The sequence below is a fragment of the Rhagoletis zephyria genome, unplaced genomic scaffold, assembly GCF_001687245.7.
Source record: "Rhagoletis zephyria isolate East Lansing unplaced genomic scaffold, Rhagoletis_zephyria_1.1 Rzeph_scaffold_00786, whole genome shotgun sequence".
Taxonomy (NCBI): domain Eukaryota; kingdom Metazoa; phylum Arthropoda; class Insecta; order Diptera; family Tephritidae; genus Rhagoletis; species Rhagoletis zephyria.
Window position 1 is genome coordinate 98,424 of NW_016157870.1, and position 24,240 is coordinate 122,663.

General features: G+C 33.7%; 1 protein-coding gene across 3 annotated transcripts; it reads right to left on the bottom strand.

Annotated features, from left to right (window-relative positions):
- Positions 1-1,832: 1,832 nt before the first annotated feature.
- LOC108361534 (uncharacterized) lies at positions 1,833-5,167 on the bottom strand. 3 transcript variants are annotated; one of them, XR_001847319.1, is made up of 6 exons: positions 3,512-5,167; positions 3,381-3,461; positions 3,204-3,280; positions 2,412-2,623; positions 2,244-2,335; positions 1,833-2,161 (listed from the first exon to the last, which is right to left on the bottom strand). XR_001847319.1 is itself a non-coding variant. In XM_017614169.1 (5 exons), the coding sequence occupies exons 1-4, from the start codon at positions 3,627-3,629 to the stop codon at positions 2,468-2,470; spliced, it is 432 nt and encodes a 143-aa protein (XP_017469658.1). In that variant the 5' UTR covers positions 3,630-5,167; the 3' UTR covers positions 1,833-2,335; positions 2,412-2,467. The 3 variants fall into 3 exon arrangements, 1 of the variants encoding a protein (XP_017469658.1); XR_001847318.1 differs by having other exon boundaries at positions 2,225-2,335; XM_017614169.1 differs by having other exon boundaries at positions 1,833-2,335.
- Positions 5,168-24,240: the final 19,073 nt, after the last annotated feature.

Sequence of the window (24,240 nt, forward strand, 5' to 3'; positions counted from 1 at the left end):
ACAAAATAATTTGATAAGTTATTTTGCTCATAAACAAAACGAAATCGATTCATATAGTTTGTTGAGCATCTTTGATGGGAAATATTGCGCCTAAAAATATGCTCTACATACGCTACAGCGGAAATAGACAACGCGCCATTTCTTTAAATGAAATTAATTTGTGCTCGGATGTACCCAGCCAGCAAAGAAACGTAAATTTTGCCGACAGTGCAGTTTAGTTCAATTTTGCACATCCGAAAACGAATAGAAAAACTTCTACTGTTATCATCAATTTTCGTATCTGGAAAACGTTCGTAACGTTCGAAAAAGATGATGTCATTTGAAAGCAATAATTGCAACTTATTTGCTCAGGCTAAACATTTGAAAGCATGTATGCGTAGTTGGCAGTGGCTGAGCGTGTAGATGAGTTTGCCGCTATTTGTTAGCTTCCAGGAGGTGCCGAATTCCGTCAGGCGCTTCCTAATTATATTTTATTTCTTTTGAATCGTGAAAAATTATTTGTGAAGTGCAGTAGGAAAGCGTATTGAACGAAAAATTCAATCAGACAAATTTCAGAAGAAACAGCCGAAAACGTATTCGTTTCACATACTGTTGTTTGTACATACGTTTCTGCCGCACACGTTAGTGGGAAAACGGATCGTCAAAGTATCCGGAAATGGAATCAGTAAACGGACAAAAATTCGCACTTCATCCACTTTTTTGTCCTTTCCCGAATCGGTTTTCGGATTTTTGCTGGCTGGGTATGTACATACATATATGCATGTGTATATGTTGAAAGAGAAAATAAATAAAAAGCCTGGTAAAATACAATACCCTGCAAGAAACATACTGGTAAAACTACTTGTAATTTTACCTGGAGCCGTGACTGAAAGTTTCCGTAAATCCTTCAGTAACATTGTTAAGAGCTTTGGGACGTTTTTGACCGTTTCCTTCCATTTCATACTTATTTGTGTGTTTGTACATACTGCTCTTACTCATAGGTTATGAGCATGGCCAACTGTATAGCCGCACCGCTCATTCACGTCATCAATACTCGTTGATTTTCTAGTCATTTGGCGAGGAGATTTTTAAGAAATTTACTATCGTATTGACAGTAATGTTACGAGAAAATGTCTGACCAAAAGAGAGTAAAACTCCAAGTCATTTAAAAACCATTTTTACCGACGGTTTACAGTAAAATAATTAGACAAATTTCAATGTAGTTTACTTAACATAAACCAATAAAAACCAATTTATTTAAAAATAAATATGCATTTATTTTTCATTTGAGTATACATACGTATATCAAGATCATTGTCATTTTTATATCTATGATATAGAATACACTTGTCCGTATCTACAAATATACTACTATTTAATTGCTTTAATTTTATACTATTAGTTATTTTAATTCATAAAAAATTTAATATTGGCTTTAAGGTTTTCTTACATTATTTCTAAGTTAAATTATTGCTTTTAGGTATACAATATTATTTACTTTATTTAATTAGAGAATTTAGGATTTATTATAAGTTTTTGTACTTCTTTATAAGTTAAGTTATTGTTTTTAGGTATACAATATTTTTTTGCTTTAGTTAATTAGAGTATTTAAGACTTATTATTAGTTTTTGTACTTCTTTATAATTAAATTATTTTTTTAGGTATACAATATTTTTTTGCTTTAGTTAAGTAGAGAATTTACGATTTATTATTAGATTTCCTACGTTTTTTATAAGTTATATTATTGCTTTTAATTTCTTACTATACCATAATTAAATTAATTAATTATAAATTATTGCTTTTAGTTTCTTATTATACAATATACAAATATACAATATTATTTGATACGCATTTTATTTGTTATATTATTATTAATAGTTTATATTATATTTATTTATAACTACAGATAAGGTATTATACTAAGAGATCACATTTTATTTGTACTATTATGTTCATATTATATTTGAGATCACATTTAGTTTGTACTATTATTTATATTAGTTTGGTAGTCTCTTGATTAAGGTGTAAAACTAAACTTATTTGTCTAAAGCTAAGCTTATTTATAAAGGCATATTCCGTTTGTTAGATGAATAGCGTTTCTGCTTTTACCTATTATGGCTGTATTCGACGCTCTTTCGTACTTCCTTTTCAAACTCTATACGGCCCTGGAGTTTGAAAATATCTGAAAAAAAATAATTAAAAACATAACCAAAAATTCAGAAAATAAGTGAATAATATAAAAAACCAAACAGAGCCACGCTAACTATTTTCAACTTAGATAGCGATTTTCTGCCGCATCGACCATCACCGCTTCAATATCTCCTGAAGAGCCTTTTATGGTGAAAAGATATGATATCTGCAAAGAGATTTGTGATGATTAATAAATAAACATATGAACCGAAATAAAACTGGAAAATATAATATCTACTCACCATTCCGTCTTCGTAATTTTTTTCTATTAGCTTTTCCTCCAAATCAAAACCAGCATCTAAAGATTGCATTGGCATAAGAACGGCCAGTTCTGTGTGGAGATCTTCGCAGTTTCTCCGGATATGCGGCAAACACTCTGATGTACTTTTTTAATTAGCACTCTCGACTCACGCACGACTTTATGGTGAGCCATCACATCAGTTTTGTCAAGCATCTGAAATATATATGCAGTCAAAATTATGCAATGTGTTTTAAAAATATTCAAAGGTAAATACAACCCATGTCAAAATTATAAGGCGCATTTTGACAAGTTTTAACGAATCTATATACTTTATTCTCTAAAAAACCGTAAGAATTTCAAGGTTTTTAATTTGATTCCTTCGAAAAATTTTGAGTATGCAGTTTTGAGGCCCATTTAATTGAAGTAAAATAAAAGGTAAGTTTGAAGTAGCTGGGACTTACTGCTGATTTTTAGATTTTTTGTTTAAGGTTTTGCCCATTTTCTTCTATGCGGAATATGTGCGCTGATTTTTTTTATATGGACGAAATTACGCAACATCTTTAAAAAATTTCCAAAAATCAATAGTAAGTTATAGGTACATAAAACTTGCACCTTAAGGCACTTAAATTAAATGGGCTAAAAAACTGAATACATACTCAAAATCTTTCTAAGGAATCTAGTTAATAAACTTAATTCAGATTTATGTAGTTTTTTTAATGCTTCTGGTTTAGAAAGTCAAGTATTATAAGAATAACACAGGCCAACATCAGTGTCGCGCTGTGTAGTCACTTACTTTTCCTTCCAAGCTATCCAACCGGGTCTCCAAATTTGTTTGCTTTTGTAATATAATTTCCAACATGTCCATTACATCTGTAAAATAAAAGAATTTGTAGCTACCCCCATATACATACATAAATGTGCAATCATGTGTAAAATTTTTAGACCAATTAAATAAAGTGCTTTATATTACCTTTGTTTGTTGCTGAAATTTCGGCAACAACTGGTGTTTCAGTTGCTCCAAACACACTCTGGCTGTGACAAGATGTTAATACTAAAAAATATCTGGTTATTATAAGATTATTTTCTATTTCAATTGCTTACTTTGATTTGAAGAACAGGCGTTGAAGTCTAGGGAAAGTTGAAGCCTTTTCCTTTTTCTGTCCTTAGGGGTGGATGTGGCCGGGGGTGTCCAATTGAAAATATCGGCTTCCTCACTCATATTTCTCCAGAATTCGTGGCATGGTTAAAACAAAGAAAAAGAAAATGTGTTATTAATGGGAACAAGTAAATTTTGCTAATGTATAGTAGAATAAACTTGTATAACTAGTGTGAAAGAGGTGATGTAATATTGGAATTAAAAGAAAATTATTTTCATAAGGTATGCAAAATTATTTGTATTTGATATTTTTTTTTGGAAACCGTATTATTTCATCACTTAACCCGCTTGCAAGCAAAATACTAAGTCCAGAAAAGGATTCAAGAGGCTCAATAAAGTAATTACTTATTTCTTTAAATTTGTATCCGACCACTACCTCCTCTTCTGATTCTATGCACATATCTATGACTTTGAAAGGTCCCGTATCTTCACTAAAACAAAACGAATTTTTCTCTTTTATATGATTAATGAAAAACGCATCAAGTTTTGAATGTTTATCTTCTATTAAATATTTTCTTTCGTCAATTCTCAAATACCACTGTTGCAAAATATTTGTGGGGGATTTAATAAGTTTTTTTAAGTGCTGCATATAATTTTCGAATTTGTAGGCCGAAAAAGTGTCTAAGGGTACATATTCTTTGGCACAATAAGACAAATGAAGAAGGCCGTGCAGGTTAAAACTTATTAAATGATCCCCATAAATATTTCCAAACAAATTAACAAATTCATTTAATAATTGCTGTACAATATTTGCTTCTACTTTGTAAGATCTTTCGGAAGAGAGAATACGTATACTGGCATGTAATAAAAGAAAATGGTAGTACAAATGTTCATCAACACAATTTTTCAAAACAAATATACCCGAGTATAGTAAAAATTGTTTATATTCAGTGGATCTCCAGTTTCATCAATATTTCTGCAAACTCTTCCGAATTCAGATGGCACCCAGACAGAAAGAAATTAAAGCTTATCATTCATTACGTTAACGTTTACTTTATTTACTAGAAGATGCAAGAGTTTTTTAACCACACCTAAATCAACGAGGTGCATGGGATCTAAAGGAAATTGAGAAACCATTCCAAAGCCCGCTTCTTCTAAAACATTTTCTTCTTCCCGAAATTTTACGTTATGGTGTGCCAAATCATTTCTATTTTTGAATGAAAAATCGGTTCTTAATTCACATAGTTTCTTAGAGAAGCATACCCTTTTTTCTAAATAATGACCTACTTGACAACATTTAGGGAGGCCCTTTTTCGCATTATGATTTTGAACCCCAGTCACAAAAGCTCTCGCGGGCGAATCACACGTAAATAAACGAACATTAAATCTTTTCAAAATGGGGTTAATCAAACCGACTTTTAAACCGTTATTTCTTAAACATACTACTTCGTCACAAAAATCTTTCATAAATTCATTAACATTGCTTGGTTTTTGTTTTCCTGAGAAGCAGGCAATAGTAAAAGGTTTTTCTTTTGGAAAATCAACGATTGAACCAAGAATAGGCCATAGTACTTTACTTGAACTTCTGAATAGCTTTAAACCATCTATTCCAACATCTATTAAAACTTGATCTTTTTCATTTAAAAATGGAAATGAACGAGATTCAAAATGCGTCTATTAAAACTTGATCTTTTTCATTTAAAAATGAAAATGAACGAGATTCAAAATGCGTTTGAATGCCAATATACGTAAATTCTCCACCCGAAATATTCTTAATAACCGATTTATTTTTTGTAGTTTCAAGCAGAGTTTTTGCTGATAAGGGTAAATCATGAATGCCTATTTTTCTTAAAGCGCTTAGCAAATCGCTCAACACTGCTTGAGACACATTATTTTCAATTGCCCATAATTTTAAAATTTTACACTTTTCTGCACTTGTTATACATTCTATTTCATTTTCCGACCGGCATTCTGAATCGGAAAATGCATTTCCTCATCATACTTCTTTCAGTAGGAGTCGAACCGACGATCCCACTGGCTCAGCCAGTTGCCTACGCACTGTGCTAAGTTCGCCTTGTTAATTCTTGTTGCTTATTTCCACTATTTCACTTGTTAAGCCAACTACAATCAAGCGCAGCTATTCCGCTGCAATTCACTTGATCATGTGGATGTTGGTTTTGTTGGTTTTTGTTAATATTTCTATTATTAGAATGCTTAACTTTAAGGTGTGCTCGTCCTTAAGTTATCAGTTTTTTTTTTGTTAAACGGTTTTTTTTTAAACGGCCTCAAGCTCAATAAAAATTGTTGGATAAAATAAAATAAAATAAAGTTTTTAATATACTACGCTTTTATAAATGGTCCCATAGAATTTGTTGTGATAACCATTGATTTTGAAATTTTAGCACAAGTAATTATAAACAATTTATGAGATGTAATAGACTTGAATTGATGTGAAAATTAGTATATGTGTGTATGTGGATATATGAACAGCGATCGATCTCAAATTTGTACTTTAGCCCAGTAAAATTGGACTTTTTCTTAAAAAAAAATTGTAACAGGAATTTTTTGATGCAGTTTACTTCTATTTGACTCGTAGATCATGGATCCACAGTCTTGCCCCTAAATTTCATTTGGCAACATTCCGCCATCTTGGATTTAAGGTTTTTTGGGTTTTTTCCAATTTGCAACCTTATTTTGCATTTTTCGTAAAAAATGGTTAAATAGAAATATGTAGAGAATTTAATATCCCACGTTTGTTATATAGAAGGTTTTTTAAAACTAGCAATTTTTATTGTAAAAAATTTGCAAAAACTGCAAAAAAATTTACATTGTCACGGTTTCCGCCATTTTTTGACAATATCTGTTGAAAATACATAGCATATTGAAATTCCAAAGTTGTAGAGAATTTCATTCTTCACAACTTGTATACCTACATTTGTTTGGTACGACGCTTAGATCTCGGCCGGGAATGTGAGAAATATAGCGATTAGCCCAGAAAAATTAATTAAATTCGGTAGGAAAATTAAAAAAAAAAATTGTAACAGCGATTTTTTGATGCAGTTTACTTCTATTTGACACGTGGATCATGGATCCACAGTCTCGCCCCTAAATTTCATTTGGCAACATTCCGTCATCTTGGATTTTATTTTTTTAATGGGTTTTTTGCGATTTGTAAGTTAATTTTGCATTTTTCCTAAAAAAATGGTTAAATACAAATATGTAGAGAATTTAATTTGCCACATTTGTTATATAGAAGGTTTTTTAAAAATTGCTTTTTTTATTGTAAACAATTGGTAAAAACTGCGAAAAAAAACTACATTATCACGGTTTTCGCCATTTTTTGACAATTTCTGTTGAAAATACATATTACATATATACGTATTGAAATTTCCAGGTTGCAGAGAGTTTCATTCTCCAAAACTCTTGTGCCCACTTTTTTTTTGTACGACGCTTAGATCACGGCCGGGAATGCGGTAAACATAGCAATGTACGGGATGCGCCGTAAAACTGATTGACATATTTGTATTTAACAATTTTTTATGAAACATGCAAAATTAGCTTGCAAATCCCAAAAAATCCAAAAAAAATTAATCCAAGATGGCGGAATGTTGCCAAATGAAATTTAGGTGCGATACTGTGGATCCATGATCCACGTGTCAAATAGAAGTAAACTGCATCAAATAATCGCTGTAACAAATTTTTTTTTAATCTTCCTACCCAATTTATCTAATTTTACTGGGAAAATCGCTATGTTTATTAAGATCCCGGCCGTGATATAAGTATCGTACAAAAAAAATGTTGGTATAAAAGTTGTGAAGAATGAAATTCTCTAGTTTGGAAGTTTGGAATTTCAACATGTTATGTATTTTCAACAGAAATTGTCAAAACATGGCGAAAACCGTGACAAAATAAAATTTTTTTAGCAATGCTATTTTTAAAAAACCTTCTATATCGTAAATGTGGGAAATTAAATTCTCTACATATTTCTATTTCACCATTATTTACGAAAAATGCAAAATAAGCTTGCAAATTGGAAAAAACCCCAAAAAACTTAAATCCAAGATGGCGGAATGTTGCCAAATGATATTTAGGGGCAAGACTATGGATCCATCATCTACGTGTCAAATAGAAGTAAAGTGCATCAAAAAATCGCTGTTAAAATTTTTTTCAATTTTCCTTCCAAATTTATCTAATTTTACTGGGCTATTGCGCTGTAGAAATTTTAGGTCTATGTTATGTCGTTTGACTATTGTCAATTAAATCTAATGCTTTGTATGGCATGCGCTCTACTTTTTTCTTTTTCAATCTCATAAATTGTTTATAATGAATTTTGCTAAAATTTCAAAATCAAAAGTTATCACAACAAATCCCATGGGACTGAGAAACATTATTTTCTACTTTTTAGTTCATTTATAAAAGCGTAGTATATTATAAAGTTTTTTTTTAATTTTATTTATTTTAACTACAGCCTCTATGTATGTAAGAGCGCCCTAACACCCATATATACTACATACTCCCATATGTAGTACATACATCCATATTTACCCCATGATCAGTGTTGCCAAACATGGGCTTTTCCTACCAAAACTGGAATGGATTTTGGTAAGTTCCGGGACAATAATAGTTACTTGCGAAAATTATAAAATATGTATCTTCAAGCACTTTAGAAACCTTGTTTACACGAATATTTCACCAGTGAAGTCCACCATTGTCCAACTGAAAGAGACTTTATTGTAAGACTTGAGGAATATCACCAAAACTAACCTACTGATCTTTCAATATGGTAGTAAGACCCGTTGTCACATTTGCGGCACTGGCCTGGTGACCAAAAGCTACGCAAGTAAAGAAGGTTTTCACCTTTAGCAAGCTGCACCGACTGGTCCAATTGGCCATTACAGGAGCTATGGGCACCTGTCCAACGGATGCCATTGGTGTCATTACAGGCGTTTTTCTTTTGTCTATCCTGTTTGAAAGAGGCCTGCAGGTGCACCCTACGACTGCCTAATATGATCAGCAAGAAAATTTGGGATCTTCGAGGTCATTTGGAGGTTCTAAAGCCATTACTGGATAATCCCGAGTTATCTTTCTATAAACCCTACAAGATCAGAATTCCTGAAAGGGACTATGTGAAGTGATAATAACTACGATTGACGAAAGGTCCCAAGTATGGTATACCGACGGATCAAAGATGAATGAAGAGAGTACTGGGGCAGGCGTATATGGACCAAAATTCCAGAAAGTCTGCCAATTTACACATACCCAACTATATTCCAGGCGAAAGTCTTCGCAATCGTGGTCTGTGTAGAAGGACAAATGGGGCCAAATTAAGTATTTTGTCGGATATTTAGACAAGTTAAACGCTTTAGACGTGTTTTAAAACAGCATCAGGCGTGTGGACAGCTGTAAAACTCTTTTGAACCACTTGGAAGCCAACTATAACGTAACGCTGTTTGGGGTTCCGGTACATGAAGGGTTTGAAGGCAACGAAAGCTGACTGTCTCGCAAAGCGTGGAGCCCAAACGCACTTGCATGGTCCCTAGCCTTTAGTGAGCTGGTGGAGGAAACTCCAGAGCATGTTCTATGTGACTGCCCACGTATCATAAATACCAGACTTATACACTTTGGGGAAGGATTGTCTTCATCCAAAATTTTATTTAAACATGGTGCCTTCCAAAGTGCCTAAGTTATGAAAGAGAATAAGGTTGGAATGATTACAATTAAGATTAAGAACAATAGATCTTCTAAGGTCGCAGCGCGTGTATCCCAGACGTAATAATAATAAGATAGTCGATGTTTTTGCAAAACCGCCTATAGCCCAATTGCAAAACCACCTATCTTACGATACTCAAATTTTACAGGAAAGCGAAAAAACAGTTTATTCTTTGAAGGCATTGCCTTGTTAGGCGATATCTTCTCTAGCTATTATTTTACAAATCTGTTTTTTTAATAACGATTTAACGATTTTTATGCATAAATCTCGATGCCATGTCATTAAAAAATATTAAAAACTTAAATAAAGTTTTGGTAGGAAAAAAAATTTGTCTTTGGCAACACTGCCCATGATACAAAAAATAAGGTAGTTTAATTACTACTATTTTTTGATTATAAAGCAGATTTTTGACATTTCTCCAGATGTAAATATTAAGCACAGCTTTGCTACACTCGAATTTTTTGAGAAGGGATATTTTTTTAAATATTTGTGATTTAATACAAGCGTTAAATCTACACACACAAAAATAGCAACTTGATGTGATCAATTATTAAATTAAAATTTGTTTTTCCCAAGCGCCTAAAAGATCGTTTGAAGAGTAGCCATGTGCAGAGATTAGAAAATAAAATAGTATCCAGTTTTCATATTTATTCATCAAAAAGTTTTAGATGTTAATAAATATCGTTTTGTTTTGCTAATTCATTTTATTGTAAACAAAATATACAAATTTACATAACATTTAACAAAACATTATTCTAGTTTCACAAACATATTAATAATAATAATACAAAACACAAAGCCCTGCGGAATGGTAGCGTGCACTGCGAACCTACATTCACTACATTTAGTCGGCCTGAGCAGTCCACCACAGCAAAAATTATTATCTTTTTGGGAAGCACTTATTTTTGTATCAATGGAGTAACGCAATATAGGCGCCTCAAGACAACTTTCGCTTATCCATTGCATTACATGTAATGCAAAGGCAAGAAATTTTACATTTATTCGATTACCTCCAATGACATGCACATGTTAAAATAATGCATTCTGTAAACGAAAAGGCGGTTACCCTAAATTGGGGAAAACTTTTCGAGAGTGTGCGGAGGCCCATAAGCAATTGCAATGCCTACATTTACTTCGGCGCAACGCTTCAGCTAAAGCTTGAAACCCATTGGAAACGACGGGCTACGGACCACAGCTGTCAAATGACTTACTCTTATGTAGACAATTATTTTCGCGACGACACGGCAACACTGCGACTAGCCAAAACTGTACCTGTGGCCAGATTGGATCTATTTCTATTTTTCTAGCGACAGATAAGATTCTTCCTCTTCTTTTATGTCAAACTCAAACAAATGCATGTGTCGCTGCCGCGTTCAAAAAATTCGTGTCGCCGTCGACAAGGCGTTTAGATTATGTAGATAAAACCTTAATTTCGTGTCGTGTGGTGATGTCGTTTTCGATGTGTTCAGAGTTTTGCGATCTTCTTCGAAAGCGCAATCTCCTCCTTTGTAAAATGTAGTGAGCAGACATACGGCACCTTAGGCTAGGGATGCACAGCAGAGGTGCACGCGGTCGACGTCGCGGGCAAACTGCGAGCACGCGAGCGTGCTAGGCAAGGCGAAGTGAGCTGTACGGAGATGGCAACGTATACATATTAACCACTACACACACTTATTTTCAAGTAAAAATGCATGTATGTATGTGTACTTTTGCGACAACTGAGCCAGTGTGGCGTCAGAGCACCAGAAAAAGCCAATTTTCCAAAACAAAAGCGCCAAGTTTTTATTATCATGTTTAATAATATTTTTGATTCAGTAAAAAGTGTATATACATATCCATTTCTTCACGTTTTTATTAATAAATTAATTTAAATACATTCACAACAACGCAAAGCATATTTAATTTACCAATTCCTCACATTTTATTCAGTAAATGAATTGAGGAGGTCCATAACAAAACGCAATAATTCCACTTTTCAAATATTTTGGTTTTTTAACTAAATCCAATTCTACGCAATAATTCCACTTTTCAAATATTTTGGTTTTTTAACTAAATCCAATTCTACGCATTAAAACCTATGTAACCATTGCTATAAAACATACCAAAGGTCAATAATTTTACTGTTATTCAACACCAAAAATATTAGTTCAGGCCAAAATGAAACATTTCCATATCTATCCAATTAAATTAATTTTATTTTTATGGTTGTTAGAAAATTTCTTTGATTAAACTACCTTTGTGAATAACTACTTTGCATTTAATATTGTAAACACATTTGCCAATTCTTTTTATGCTAAATATTTTGAGAAAACTTTGGAATGCATTGCAATTTTTCATTCTGGAAATATACGCATCCAATCTAAACGTGTTCTCGTGTGTTCTAATTCCAAGTACGCGTATTAAGGTAATATATAGTTCAACAGTGGTAACTCTAAAATAACTGTGAACCAGTAAGAACTATATTATAGTTGGTTATACCATTTTTTTTTCATAAAAATAGTGAATTTTACAAAAATCATCTATGGCAGAAGCAACAGTGGGAAGTATAAACGTCGGGAAAAGAAGAAGTGATCCTATACAGAGAATTAATAATAGACGTGCAAACCGTCATAAAAAGTAATTTTTTAATGTCTTGGTATGTTTTCTTATCTATAAAAGTTAACATTTTTTCGCAGATATGCTGATAAGGATCCGTTAGCTCTGTCATTTTACAAACCGTGCAGTCACAAAGAAAACAGTGGTTACAAATGTGGGAAGTTCAATTCCCATTTAATTATTGGCAATCGTGAGCTGTTATATAAAAATAAATCAAAAGTTGATCAGGATCAATATTTGACGCGGCTGATGGTTGCATATGTACCCAAGCGCCACAAGTATACACCACAATACAAAAAAAAGACTTTCTCATGCAACTATTTTTTGCAACACAGAAACAAAAAAGAGAGGGTGTGTCATGCCTTTTTTCTGAAAGCATTGTCGGTTACAGGCCGGAGAGTGAATACTGTTGCACAAGCTATTTTTCATGGTAACATTCTTAAAGAGAACAGAGGTGGGGATAGGCTCACATCTCGGTTTAAACCAAAGAGAGAAAGTGTGCTAAAATTCCTCAAAAACTTACCAGCGAAAGAGAGCCATTACAGCAGAAATAAATCTAAAAGATGCTATCTTTCACCAGAACTTAATATAAGGAAATTATGGGGGATTTATAATGATTCAGTAGATAATTCACTGAGAGTTAAAAAAACATATTTTTGGAATATTTTCAATACTCTTAACATAGGATTATCTTCCCCTGCAACAGATGTGTGTGCTCAATGCGTACTAAATAAACAAAAAATCAAAATGGAACAAAATTTGGACTTAAAACAGCAGCTCATTACTGAACAAAGGACTCACAAGCTAAGAGCCAATTCTTTTTATGTAATTGCAAGAGATGAGCCTCCTAGATCTGTGAGCTTGTGTTTCGATATGCAGCAAGTCCAACCATTGCCACGTACTCCTATTCAAGAAGCTTTTTATTCAAGGCAAATAGGCTACTATACTCTTTGTGTTGTCGATATGAAATCTAAGGATCCGGTGTTTTATACCTGGACAGAAGATCAAGCTGGAAGAGGTGCTATTTGCGTTGGCTCTGCTTTATTGGCACATTTGGAAGGGCTCAGTCTGTTAGATGTGGATACCTTACGACTTTTTTGCGACGGCTGTGGTGGACAAAACAAAAATATGCATATTATACATGCCTTAATGCATTGGATGTTAAACAGTGCACCTAAACAGCTAAAACAAATAGAATTATATTTTCCTGTCCGAGGTCATAGTTTTTTTCCAGCTGATCGAGTTTTTGGACGTGTTGAAAAAGATTTGCGGAAAAATACTACTATTTTTGTTAAATAAAGTTATCACAAAGTTTATTCTGCGCATGGGCAAGTTAAGATTTTAGGAGAGGATTGGCACCTTAAAGATTTAAAAATGTTGGCAGAAAACTACCGTCCCATAACCGGCATTCAGAGTATGAAAAGAATTTATTTTAAACTCTCCCTAAATCAACCGAAGTGTGTAGTGAAAACTTTTGAGACGTATAAAGTTGAAGGTAAAGAAAAATTTACCAGCTATCTTAAAAGAGGCAAAGTACCCCCTCGTTTGCTTGATGGAATTGATCTTGGTGTAGCAATAAAGTCAGAAAAGAAGAAAGATGTTGCTAAACTATTGGAAAAACATTATGGCGAACAGTGGTCCAAAATTTCTGAGTTGGAGTATTATACCAAGATATTTTTAGATCAGCAGGGAAATAGTGCCAATGGAACAGATGATATAACTTTATGTGATTGTTTGGAGGAGGACACTGCAATGAAAGTGTAATATAATGTGAATTTATTGTAATACTTGTATGTTAATATAGTGATTTAAATGCAATAAAAACCGTTGATATAAAACAGTTTTTAATTTTCCTATAGAATATGTATAAGCAATTAAAATCAAAAAAAATTATTTAAAGCAAAAAGCCAAAATTCCAAACCTAGTTTATATCAAAACGCAACATTTCCATACATGTTCAGAACAAAATGAAATAAATACTATTGGACGGACCAAAACGCAACATTTCCATTTTTTTAATCTAAATAACTTAAAAACTAATTGCCAGATAAAAATTTTTTTTTATGATTTGTATTGTTTTTAGATAACTATTAAACTACAACAACAGTTTAAAAAAAATATATATCCTATTGACTTAAATTAGTTTTTTTCGTTTATCCAAAAAATTGTTTTGGTGGAATTATTGCGTTTTGTTATGGACCTCCTCAATTCCATCTTAATGTAGAATATAAGTGTATAGTATGTACATTAGAGTGGTCCAAAAATGTATGGGAGAAAAGTAAAATCGGAAATTTAATGCTCTCATCCCCTAGGATTGTTCTATACCGAAAAAAGTATACCACTGTTTTTTATTTTAAAATCAAAATATATTTAGAGGTCGCTCAAAGCGCTCAAAGTTTCCCATGTATTTTGTATGGGGAAAAAAATACTTTTCGTAGAAATGGCGTAGAATTCATGAAAATCAAAATTTATCAATCTGAAAACTCTGCTTCTCTTCAAAGGACTTCAGAGAATAATGCCCAATTGTTTATTTAAACGTTTTTTAATTTAAACTATTTTTTCTTTTTTTATTTTGTATATTTCTGTTTGTATATTTGATTTTTTTGGGATATTTCGGAGACCCTTAAAAAATAGTTAACATTAAAAAATGTTTAAATAAACAATTGGGCATTATTCTCTGAAGTCTTCTTCAGCCGGGAGGCTGGCTTTAGTAAAATTTACCATTCTCTATATTCTTTAAACCACAAGGAATTTTTTTATGAGACTTCATACGAATATTGAATTGGTAGCATCGCAACTGCCTCTTTTAGGTTTATTTTCCAAAAGTTCTTCAACGACTCGGCGCCAGTGAGTCTTTCGCAATCGTATGCTGCGAATGGTTCGTTAAACTAAAGCCAGTCTTCCGACATAAGCTACTATTCTATACGAACACAGATATGTATACTTCCCAATAGGCTTGTAAAATGCCCAATACCCAAATCCCTCGCATGAGTTATTATCGGTAAAATTTTGGATACGCTCAAATCTGGCATCGCTACAGCAAGTACTTTGTCACGCATGTGAAACAGAGTTGATATTTTAAGTACAATTGTACTTTTTTCACTACAATTAATTTTAAAAAGTACAAAAGTACAATTTGCCGATTTTAAGTACCATTTCAACATCAAAAATACTTTTTGTACCAAACGCTCAAATCTCTTCTGGCACTTTGATTCTTAATCCGTTTACATTTAAGTAAATGGATATACTCTCATTTTCGTTGTTGGTGTTTCCGACAGGGTAGGAGTGTGATGTAATGTGGAACGATTTTCCGTCATCCCTCGTCAAATTTCCTTTGGAGACAAACCGGTTTCGGCGTTGTGCCATCTTCAGTGTCATTTATCGTTCTCCTAAACCTATATTTCATATTTGCTTCAAAACGAAATTATGAATTGTAATTTTGAATGTAAACGTGGTTTTAAACAGTAATATTAGTGATGTGCGTTATGGTGATTGCGATCTCTTATCACCGGCGGGTGAAATATCCCTTATCGCTATTTATTTTGAAAAAATCTTTGGAAATGCAATTTACCTAATGGCGATCCTGCAGAAATAGAAGTAATTGAGCAATTCGGTGGTTGAAAGTAAGAAAATGTATGTAAATTCCATGCGTTGAAATTAAAAATTTCCATTGAGGATTTCCATTTTATCGGTAGTGATCTACTTTATGTAATTTATTTTCATTAATATCAAGTGAGCTATATAGTGTATTAATGTTTTATCTTGTTGTTTTCATCTTTGACAAAATTACACGGTCACCCCGTATTGATTTTATTTTTTTTTTAATAATTTTAACTATTTTTTTTTATAAAATGGTGGCGCAATGTCTAACAAAAACCTTGCAAATAAATCCAAACTTGAAAGATTGCAAAAAATCAACAAAGTTTCATCACAGTTTTTGTCCAGAATTTGTAGACATGTTTTTGGTTAACATTTTTGTAGCCCATTCATTCTAGTATAATAAGGAGCAAGTTTGAAGTGTCTAAAAAATACCATTGATTTTTTGAATTTTTCTGTTTGCGGTGTTGCGCACTTTCTTCCATATAACGAATGTTCGCATTTTATTTTATATGGATGAAAATGCGCGTGTTGCGTTGCTGTTTTTTATTTCAAGATTTTAAATTAAGCCTTATTTGTATAGTTTTTGTTAGACAATGATAAATAATATAATAAATAGCCCAAACCAGGTGTCCGTAGCATTTTGTCGAGGGGTGTACTTTTAAAAATGTGAAATATAATTCAAGAATTTATTTGTGTATAATTAAAGCTAAGTCGGCCGCTGTGGTGTAGGGATAAGCAGTGCGCGCTTTCACTCATCAGCATCTGGGTTCAAGCCCTGGCCAAAGCAATATCGCAAAAAATATAGAAAAAGGTTTTTTCTTAACAGCGGTCGTCCCTCGGTAGGCAATGGCAAACCTCCGAGTGTATTTCTGCCATGAAAAACAGCTTCTCATAAAAATACAATCGCCGTTCGGAGTCGGCGTAAAACTGTAGGTCCCTTCGCTTTGAGTCTTAACATCAAGGCGCACGTCACAAGTCGGAGCAGAAGCTCGGTTAAACACTAACATATGTGTGAGCGCCAATCTATTATTATTATAATTTAAGTTAAACTGTAAGCTGAATGAAACTTAGTTTAACTTAGTGGGACTTTCTGACAAGTCAGGCTATGACTTTATAGGCTAGCTGAAGAGATCTCAATGATAAGTTACGTTAAATTAAGCCTACACTAACTGAAGCTGTACAATGAATTGAACAATAAAAACACTGCAGTAGACAACAAAATTGGTTTTGTTTGGTTGCGTGAAAATGGAGGTAATGCATTGACGTAAATGGTGAAAAGTACAATTAAGCTCAAAAAGTAACAGATTTTGACATTAATTTGCTACATTTTAAAAATTTTAAATATCAACACTGATGTGAATATATGTCAGGGATGGGCTCACGCAAACAACTACATTTTGCGAAAACAGCGAGAGCATTCTAGGCCTGGGTAACGGCGCAAATTTTTTGGCGCTGACACACTAACTCCAGCGCCAATGTCTGAATCAGCACAGTGTGTTGGCGCAATGGCGCCTCTTCAGGCTAAAGCTCATTTCCTTTATTGCTGCACGCTGCACCAAAGTGAATTAATACAAGGTTATATCGGTTGAGAAAAAACTCAAGTATACCCAAGTTCAAAACCCAAAAATACAACAAACACATAATTTTCACATTCAGAAGGACCGCGGGTAATTTTAGCAACACCACCTTGTAAAAATTTGCCTTGTGCTGCACATTTTACAAGTGACACTTCACTTTTGTGTGTTCTTTGCTCGTTCTTTGCGCCGCCCGGTGTTGCTGGAGCCATGGCGTCACTGAGCAGTGACAATCGGTATCGGCGCCATTAACTCAGCTCTCGGTATCAGCGCAATGGCGCGGCGCCGCACTGTGTTACCCACGGCTAGAGCATTCAGTTGGTGTTAAATGTTCGGTAAGTGAGGTTGTGCTGGAACTTGTAAGAAAATGCTTGTTGACGGCAACAAAATCAATAAAAGCGCGATCACATCCTCACCGCATGAGTGTTCGACACCAACTGACGGTATGCAGTTTTACAGTCCATTCAGTTTTAGTATTATAAAGTGAAATTGCGGCTAAGAAAGCTTTGCACGCGCGGTCGCTCGCGACACATATGTGCTGATTTGGGCATCCCTACCAGTTTTGCCGCGCATAATTTTTAGTGGTAGCCAAATTCCTTAAAAAAAGGGCTAAAAAGAGCTTAAAAAAGTCGTTGTGGCTAAAAATGTTAGCTAAACTTTTTTACTTACATATACATATATAAGTATACACAAAAAAAAAACACAAATTAAGCATATACAACTTTTTCATGCCAAGTATGAATAAATTCTAAAAAGGGCTAGGGGCAAATTTTAAATTTATGTGGCCAAAAAAAGTATGTGGTAGCTAAATCTAGCCACCAAAGGGCTAAAACGGCAACACTGATCCCTACCTTAGGCAATACATCTTCGCTCAATCCTCATGTTTCCAGCCGTTCCTCGCGAATGTGGTGTATTGCAGGAAACTGAAAAAACTTTACATCCGTCCCCTTGCAAATACCTTTCGTGCTTTTGCACTCAGGATATAAACAGCTCACTTTTTTGATTTATTTCTTAAGCACCTAAGAATAAAAAGATAAATTTTCTTTTAATTTTGAAAATAATTTGTTTGACAAAAGGTATGGTAGCATGAAATGTCACTATCTGCTTAATTGTCAGGTAGTTAATATGGCGCGCGAAAAGTGACAATGAAACTACTTTCTTTTTTATATCATGATTTACCCACGTACTCACAATATATTTAATGCTTTTTCATTCACAGTTCAACGCAGTGGAAAATGGGATACAGGTTTCAAAACTCATGCAAATTTTTTCAAAGCAAGCTGGTATGATTGATGCCCTTATCTCACATTTTGCTGAACAAATTCAGAAACTTAAAATGAACGGAACTATATGCGACGAATATCATGAAGGTATTGTACACGCACATATTTTGTTTATATACATATTTACATATGCATGCATAATGGTGCATTTACATGGTATGAAGCCATATGAACAGTTGATATGCTACAAGTAATTTTTAGCAAAAAACCGACTTAAAAACATTTATATATATATATATATATATATATATTTCCTGATCCAATGATCGGATATAAACCGGATTAGTATGGGACCACCTCTGAGATACTACATTTCCAATGCAAAAAGAATTATCGAAATCGGTTGACGTGATCCAAACTTATGCGGTAACATGCATAAAAAGAAAAAAAAACATATTCCGACGAACTGATAACCTCCTCCTTTTTTGGAAGTCGGTTAAAAATTGAGGGACTACATGTTTTAATGAGGAATTCATTGGTATCGAGTGGGATACATGTAATAAATTTTTTCATATGAAAAATGATGCGGAGATATTGTAAATAATATAATGTATTTCCAATAAGTTCTAGATTTTATTTCTGTTTAATATGTAATCAGAATTCTAATGTGTCCAAAAACTCGCAAATATTTCATATTAAATCACATTCATTCTTGCATTACTGGTAATGCAAAAATGAATGCCCCACTTTTCTTAGGACATCGACGTGGGAAAAATAATGCATTTTCGAATGTGAAAACGGCTGTTTTACCGATTATTTTTTCGATTACTATACATTACTTTTTCCACTGGGTGCTGTTGTGATAGTGTTAAGCATATGAAATTATAGCAAGTTTGATTTGCATACATCTTCCCATGTGAAGTTTTACAGATGCAGGGATACAGGTGTTTTTTCTCGGTTTGGTTCTGTCTTAATATAAAAACCCACTGAAAAAAAAGGAAAGCGGAAACTCAGCCATTAAAATTTTCACATCAATGGGTAGGTTCAGAAGGCGCAGCAGTTGAGCGCAACCGTTGCTAAAAAAAATCAGTGATCGTTATGCGTCTTCTGAACGGCTTTATACATAAGCTCTCAAATTCAACTCTCAGAGGTACACACCAACATGTCTCAAATGATCAGAAAAATATTAAGATCATCTAACACGCAACTGTTCAGTTGATCAGAAGTACACAACAACGCGTTCAGAAGGTGCAATCGCAACAGTTACTGAGCTGTTGCGCCTTCTGACGTGCCCAATGTCAAAAGAAGGAACCTAAAAAATCCAAAAACCATAAACAAACCAATTCAAAACAAAAACAATTGGTTGTTCTACAATTTTTTAAATAGAAGCTACTCACGTATGGTAGACAATAAAACTACAAAGCAAAATAAAATATTACATATTACACAAAGTTTTCGCGAAAATAAGCCTATAATTCCCAAGCTGACAAAGAAATGAAAATGTGTATTTTTTATTTACAAAAAGATTTGTCAAAAATATAAGTCAAAATTATACAAAGCATGTATACTGCTCCCTTTCATTTTTTCACACAGTTGATACTTCTTTTTGGCTTTAACAAAATGCAGGGATACCACTCTTATTTTGGTACAATATGATCTAATGTATTTGAAATTCGAAATCCAAGAATTTTCATTTTTGCGATTGTAGAAGAATAAGTGTATTTTTGCAAACTACTGCGAAGAATCGAATGTCATATTATAAAAAATTCAGAGAATAACACAAACAACAATAATTTAATAATAATAATAAAAAATGGTAGAAGTGATAGCTATTTCGGAAATCACCACATTTCCTCATCAGACTTCTTCAGCGGGATTCGAACCGACGACCCTAGCTGACTCAGCCAGTTGCCTACACACCGTCTAATGTTTCCTTCACACAGCATTTTTATTTTTTCTAATTCTTCCTTTTTTTAGCGCTGTAACTGCTTAAGTTATATTTATTAATTTGTACATGTGGATTATTTTGAATAAGATTTTTTCATTCGCACCTGAATTTTGGGTACATTTTCTTATCGTATCTCTCATTCTTTTTTATATTACTTAGGAATATACACTCTGATGTTCAGGAATGTATTTTGAATATGCTAGCAATATACATCAGACTGCATCACCAAAAAAAGTTGCAGTTTTTCCGCTGGGATTACAAAATTTATTATATTTCAAGACGTTCACCAAAATATTTGGGAAAAATATTAAGATTTAAGTGAGCTGGACCGATTTGAAAATACCTCCAAAAATGAAGTTTTTTATGAATAAAAATAGTTTCGTAAAGAACTTTTTGAAAAAAGTCCCCTCAGATGACAAAACAGATTAAGCTTTAAAAACCTGCATAAAAATGTTTAAAAATCTTTCCAACGGAATCGTAAGAATGAGATTTTTAATGCTGTTTTTTTTTACTTTTTTCAAAGTTTGATTTACAAAAAACTTGAATAACTGGGCTAAAACGATTCTGATTTAGACTTATGGGATCTCAGTAGAAAGGTATTTTCTCACTGTTTTTATTTCTGGCCAAAGAAACGTCATTCGTGTCCCATTTTGTTTTTTTCGAATACCAACACATCTTAATTCAACTTTGAATGACGTTCGTTCATCCTACCTTTCTCTTCCATCCTTTGAATGAGTTTATTAGCAAAGAAATAAAAAGGGTGAGAAAATACCTTTCCAGTGACACCTCTCTAGTCTAAATCGGAAGAGTTTAGACTCAGTTATTCAAGTTTTTCTTATACCAATCTTTGAAAAAAGTTAAAAAAAACAGCATCAAAAATCTCATCATTACGATTCCGTTAAATTTTTTTTTTAATTTTTTTTAAATATTTTTATGCAAATTTTTTAAGCTTAACCCGTTTTGTCATTTGAGGGGATTTTTTCAAAAAAAAATTTTAAGAAACTATTTTTATTCATAAAAAAATCTATTTTTGGAGGTATTTTGAAATTGGTCCAGCTCACTTAAATTTAAATATTTTTTTGAAATATTTTGGTGGACGTCTTAAAATATAATAGATTTTACAATTCCAATGGAAAAATAGTACCGATTTTTTTTGTATGGGGAGTGATGACCTGTAATATACATACATATGTAGAAGTAGTGGCGGCAGCTATGGTGTAGTTGGTTAGCACAGCACGTCTGGATTCTAGCCCAGTTTCCGACCAACATCAAAATATAAACAAACAAAAAAGGGGTTTCTAAAAGCGATCACCCCTCTGTTGGTAACAGCAAACCCAGAGTGCATTCTGATATAAAAACAGCTTCTCTTAAAAATACAATCGCCGTTCGGAGTCCCTCCCCTTTGTGTGACAAAAGCAAGGCGCACGCCACATAACGGAGAAGAAGCTCGGCCAAACACTAACATATTGCGTAAGCGCCAATCTGGATCTATATGTAGAAGTATTACATACATATTTTGGTGCCTTTTTCAAGTATAACCCCATTGAGAAACAAAAGAAAACGGCATCCCTATGATTTCAACCTGTGCCAAACGTTTTTAATATAAACAAGGAATTTCTGAACAAAAAAACTGTTTTTCCACACCTACTGAGTCTAAGCGTAGGCGAATTCACGAAAGGTTGTGCGTACAGTGTTTCTGGTGTTTTCTTTCGTTCCTTTTCCTTTCAAAGCATATTCTGCATTTACATTAACACATACTATTTTTCTAATCTATTTGAATAGCCACGTGTATCGTTGTGCATAGTGTAGTGTAGTGTGTAATCATTAGGTTTGTATAGTAACCAATAGTCAGTACTAATTTGTACTGGAACCTGCAAATTTTTACTGGAAAAGCGTATGATAACCCAAAAAATTTGCAAGAGAGCACTGAATCGAGAGCGGGAGAGCTGCAAATTCTTGCTAGTGAAATTTTTATTAGCAGAAATTAGCTAGCAGAAGAAGAAGAAGAATAAATATCAAAAGACGCCATTTGTTGAATTGGTTTAGCACAAACAAAAGTAAAATGAGTGGCAATCAAAATATTAATGATGTACTAGACTGTGTAAGTGCTTGTGTGTAAAGCAAAGAGTTTAAAACTGATTTATAAATAGTAAAATGTTTGCAGCAGAATATCAAAAGTGTGCAACAACTATCCACTTGCAAGTTTTTACTAGTTTTGCGTTCAATAACTTTTTCTGCTAGTTTTCTCTTCTTCTCAATTTTACGCTCTATTTTGCTTTTACGCTCTGGCTGCAACGTTTTACTGGAGAAGTTCCAATACAAGCCTATTATGTCCCCTGGGGGACACCCTCTTGGGGATAACAGGTATACCCTGTTATCAACAAGTCCAAAAGCTAAGAGAAAAAAGACTCAAAACCCAATAAGTGTCAACTTTCCCACCTTGCCATCAACAAAAAAAAGAAAACCCCAAATACTTGGTTGCAAGCGCCACAAACTCCAACCGGCCACTCAATAAATATTCATGCTTTGCGGTTCACAAAGCCCTAAAAAACATTAGTACAGAAATTGTAAGTATTTCGGAACTTAGGGACGGTAATTTATTGTTGTTAGTAAAAAACAACAACATTGCAAAAAAATGTATTTCCACTACAAACCTAATCGGAGTCTGCAATGTGAAAATAGAGCTTCACAACAATCTTAATTGCACTAAAGGCACTATTTATGCACCTTGCCTGAACGAAGTGGCAGAGAATGAAATAATTGAAAATTTAGGCGAACAGGGTGTTGTTTCAGTGTTCCAGTTCCCGAAATTTGTTGACGGTAAGCCAATTCCTAGTGGTGTAGTCTTACTGGCATTTGACATGTACCATTTGCCAGAAAAAATTGATATCTCTTGGTACACCACCAAAGTTAGGCCATATTACGCGAATCCCATGAGATGCAAGAATTGTCAGATTCTCGGGCATACAACAAAACGGTGTAACAAACTCCCTGTATGTGACTCGTGTGTGCACCTCAGCCGTGCACTCGATCGTGCTGTATCAACTGCTCCGGACCTCACCCCGCTTCGAATCGATCATGCCCTAAATTCATACAAATGAAAGAAGTTATAATAAAAACAGACAAAAAATGCTCCATGCGCGAAGCCATCAAACTACACCGTATGCAAAATCCTCCTATCTTCAACACTCTTTCTACCACTTTTTCTAATTTCACAAAAAATCTTACCAATTCACAACAACAAAACCCTCTAAATTAATCAACTACTCTAACTCAAAACAACAATCAAACAAATCATCCACCAAACAACTTAAACGAAAATCACAAAACGACTCTCGCCTTTAATCAAACCGGTTTACCTAACATAAATGAAAATAACTCACAACAAAAAACACCTAATATTAATATACAACAACACAATACCCACGTAAACACAACGCAAAAAATTCCAAGCACTGTACAAACACACCGTGCACATAATAACATTCCAAACTCAGAAACAAAAGAGAATAAAGAATACGATATCAATACAATGCCAGTAATGTTATCAGTCGATGACCCAACAACAAGCGTAATGGTATCAGCATTGCTTTCACACCTTACTTCCCCAAACAATCCCACTGTACTTCCCAACTACTTGCCCTCGCAAGACGAAATGGTAGAGTAAATGCTTCGTATCGTACGGTGGAATTTAAATGGTCCATTTAATAATTATGCAGACGTCAATATATTGATTAATGAATTCCACCCAGATATCATTGCCTTACAGGAAACCCACCTTCCTCATAATAATACAGCCCATCTGCCTAACAAGTACACAGGCTACTTCCACAACTGTAGCCAAATCGTAACGCATAAACAAGGTATCGCTGTGTTTCCTGTTTGGCGGTCGAAGTTGACATTGGGTATAAACTAACAATAATCAATTGTTACATTCCACCACACCAAAATTTCACAACCAGGGAACTTACAAATATTCTTAATACCTTCAATACTCCGAATATTCTGCTTGGAGACTTTAACGCCTGGAGCCCCTATGGGGTTCTCCTTCTACAAACAGTAGAGGCCAGATTATAGAAGACAT

What these genes read in the sequence shown, in the direction of transcription:
- LOC108361534 (XM_017614169.1), bottom strand. Translation starts at nt 3,629, where the DNA reads ATGAGTGAGGAAGCCGATATTTTCAATTGGACACCCCCGGCCACATCC. An exon ending in CGCCTGTTCTTCAAATCAAA is followed by an intron (nt 3,462 to 3,511) that starts GTAAGCAATTGA and finishes GATATTTTTTAG; the next exon opens with TATTAACATCTTGTCACAGC. An exon ending in TGGATAGCTTGGAAGGAAAA is followed by an intron (nt 2,624 to 3,203) that starts GTAAGTGACTAC and finishes TATATATTTCAG; the next exon opens with ATGCTTGACAAAACTGATGT.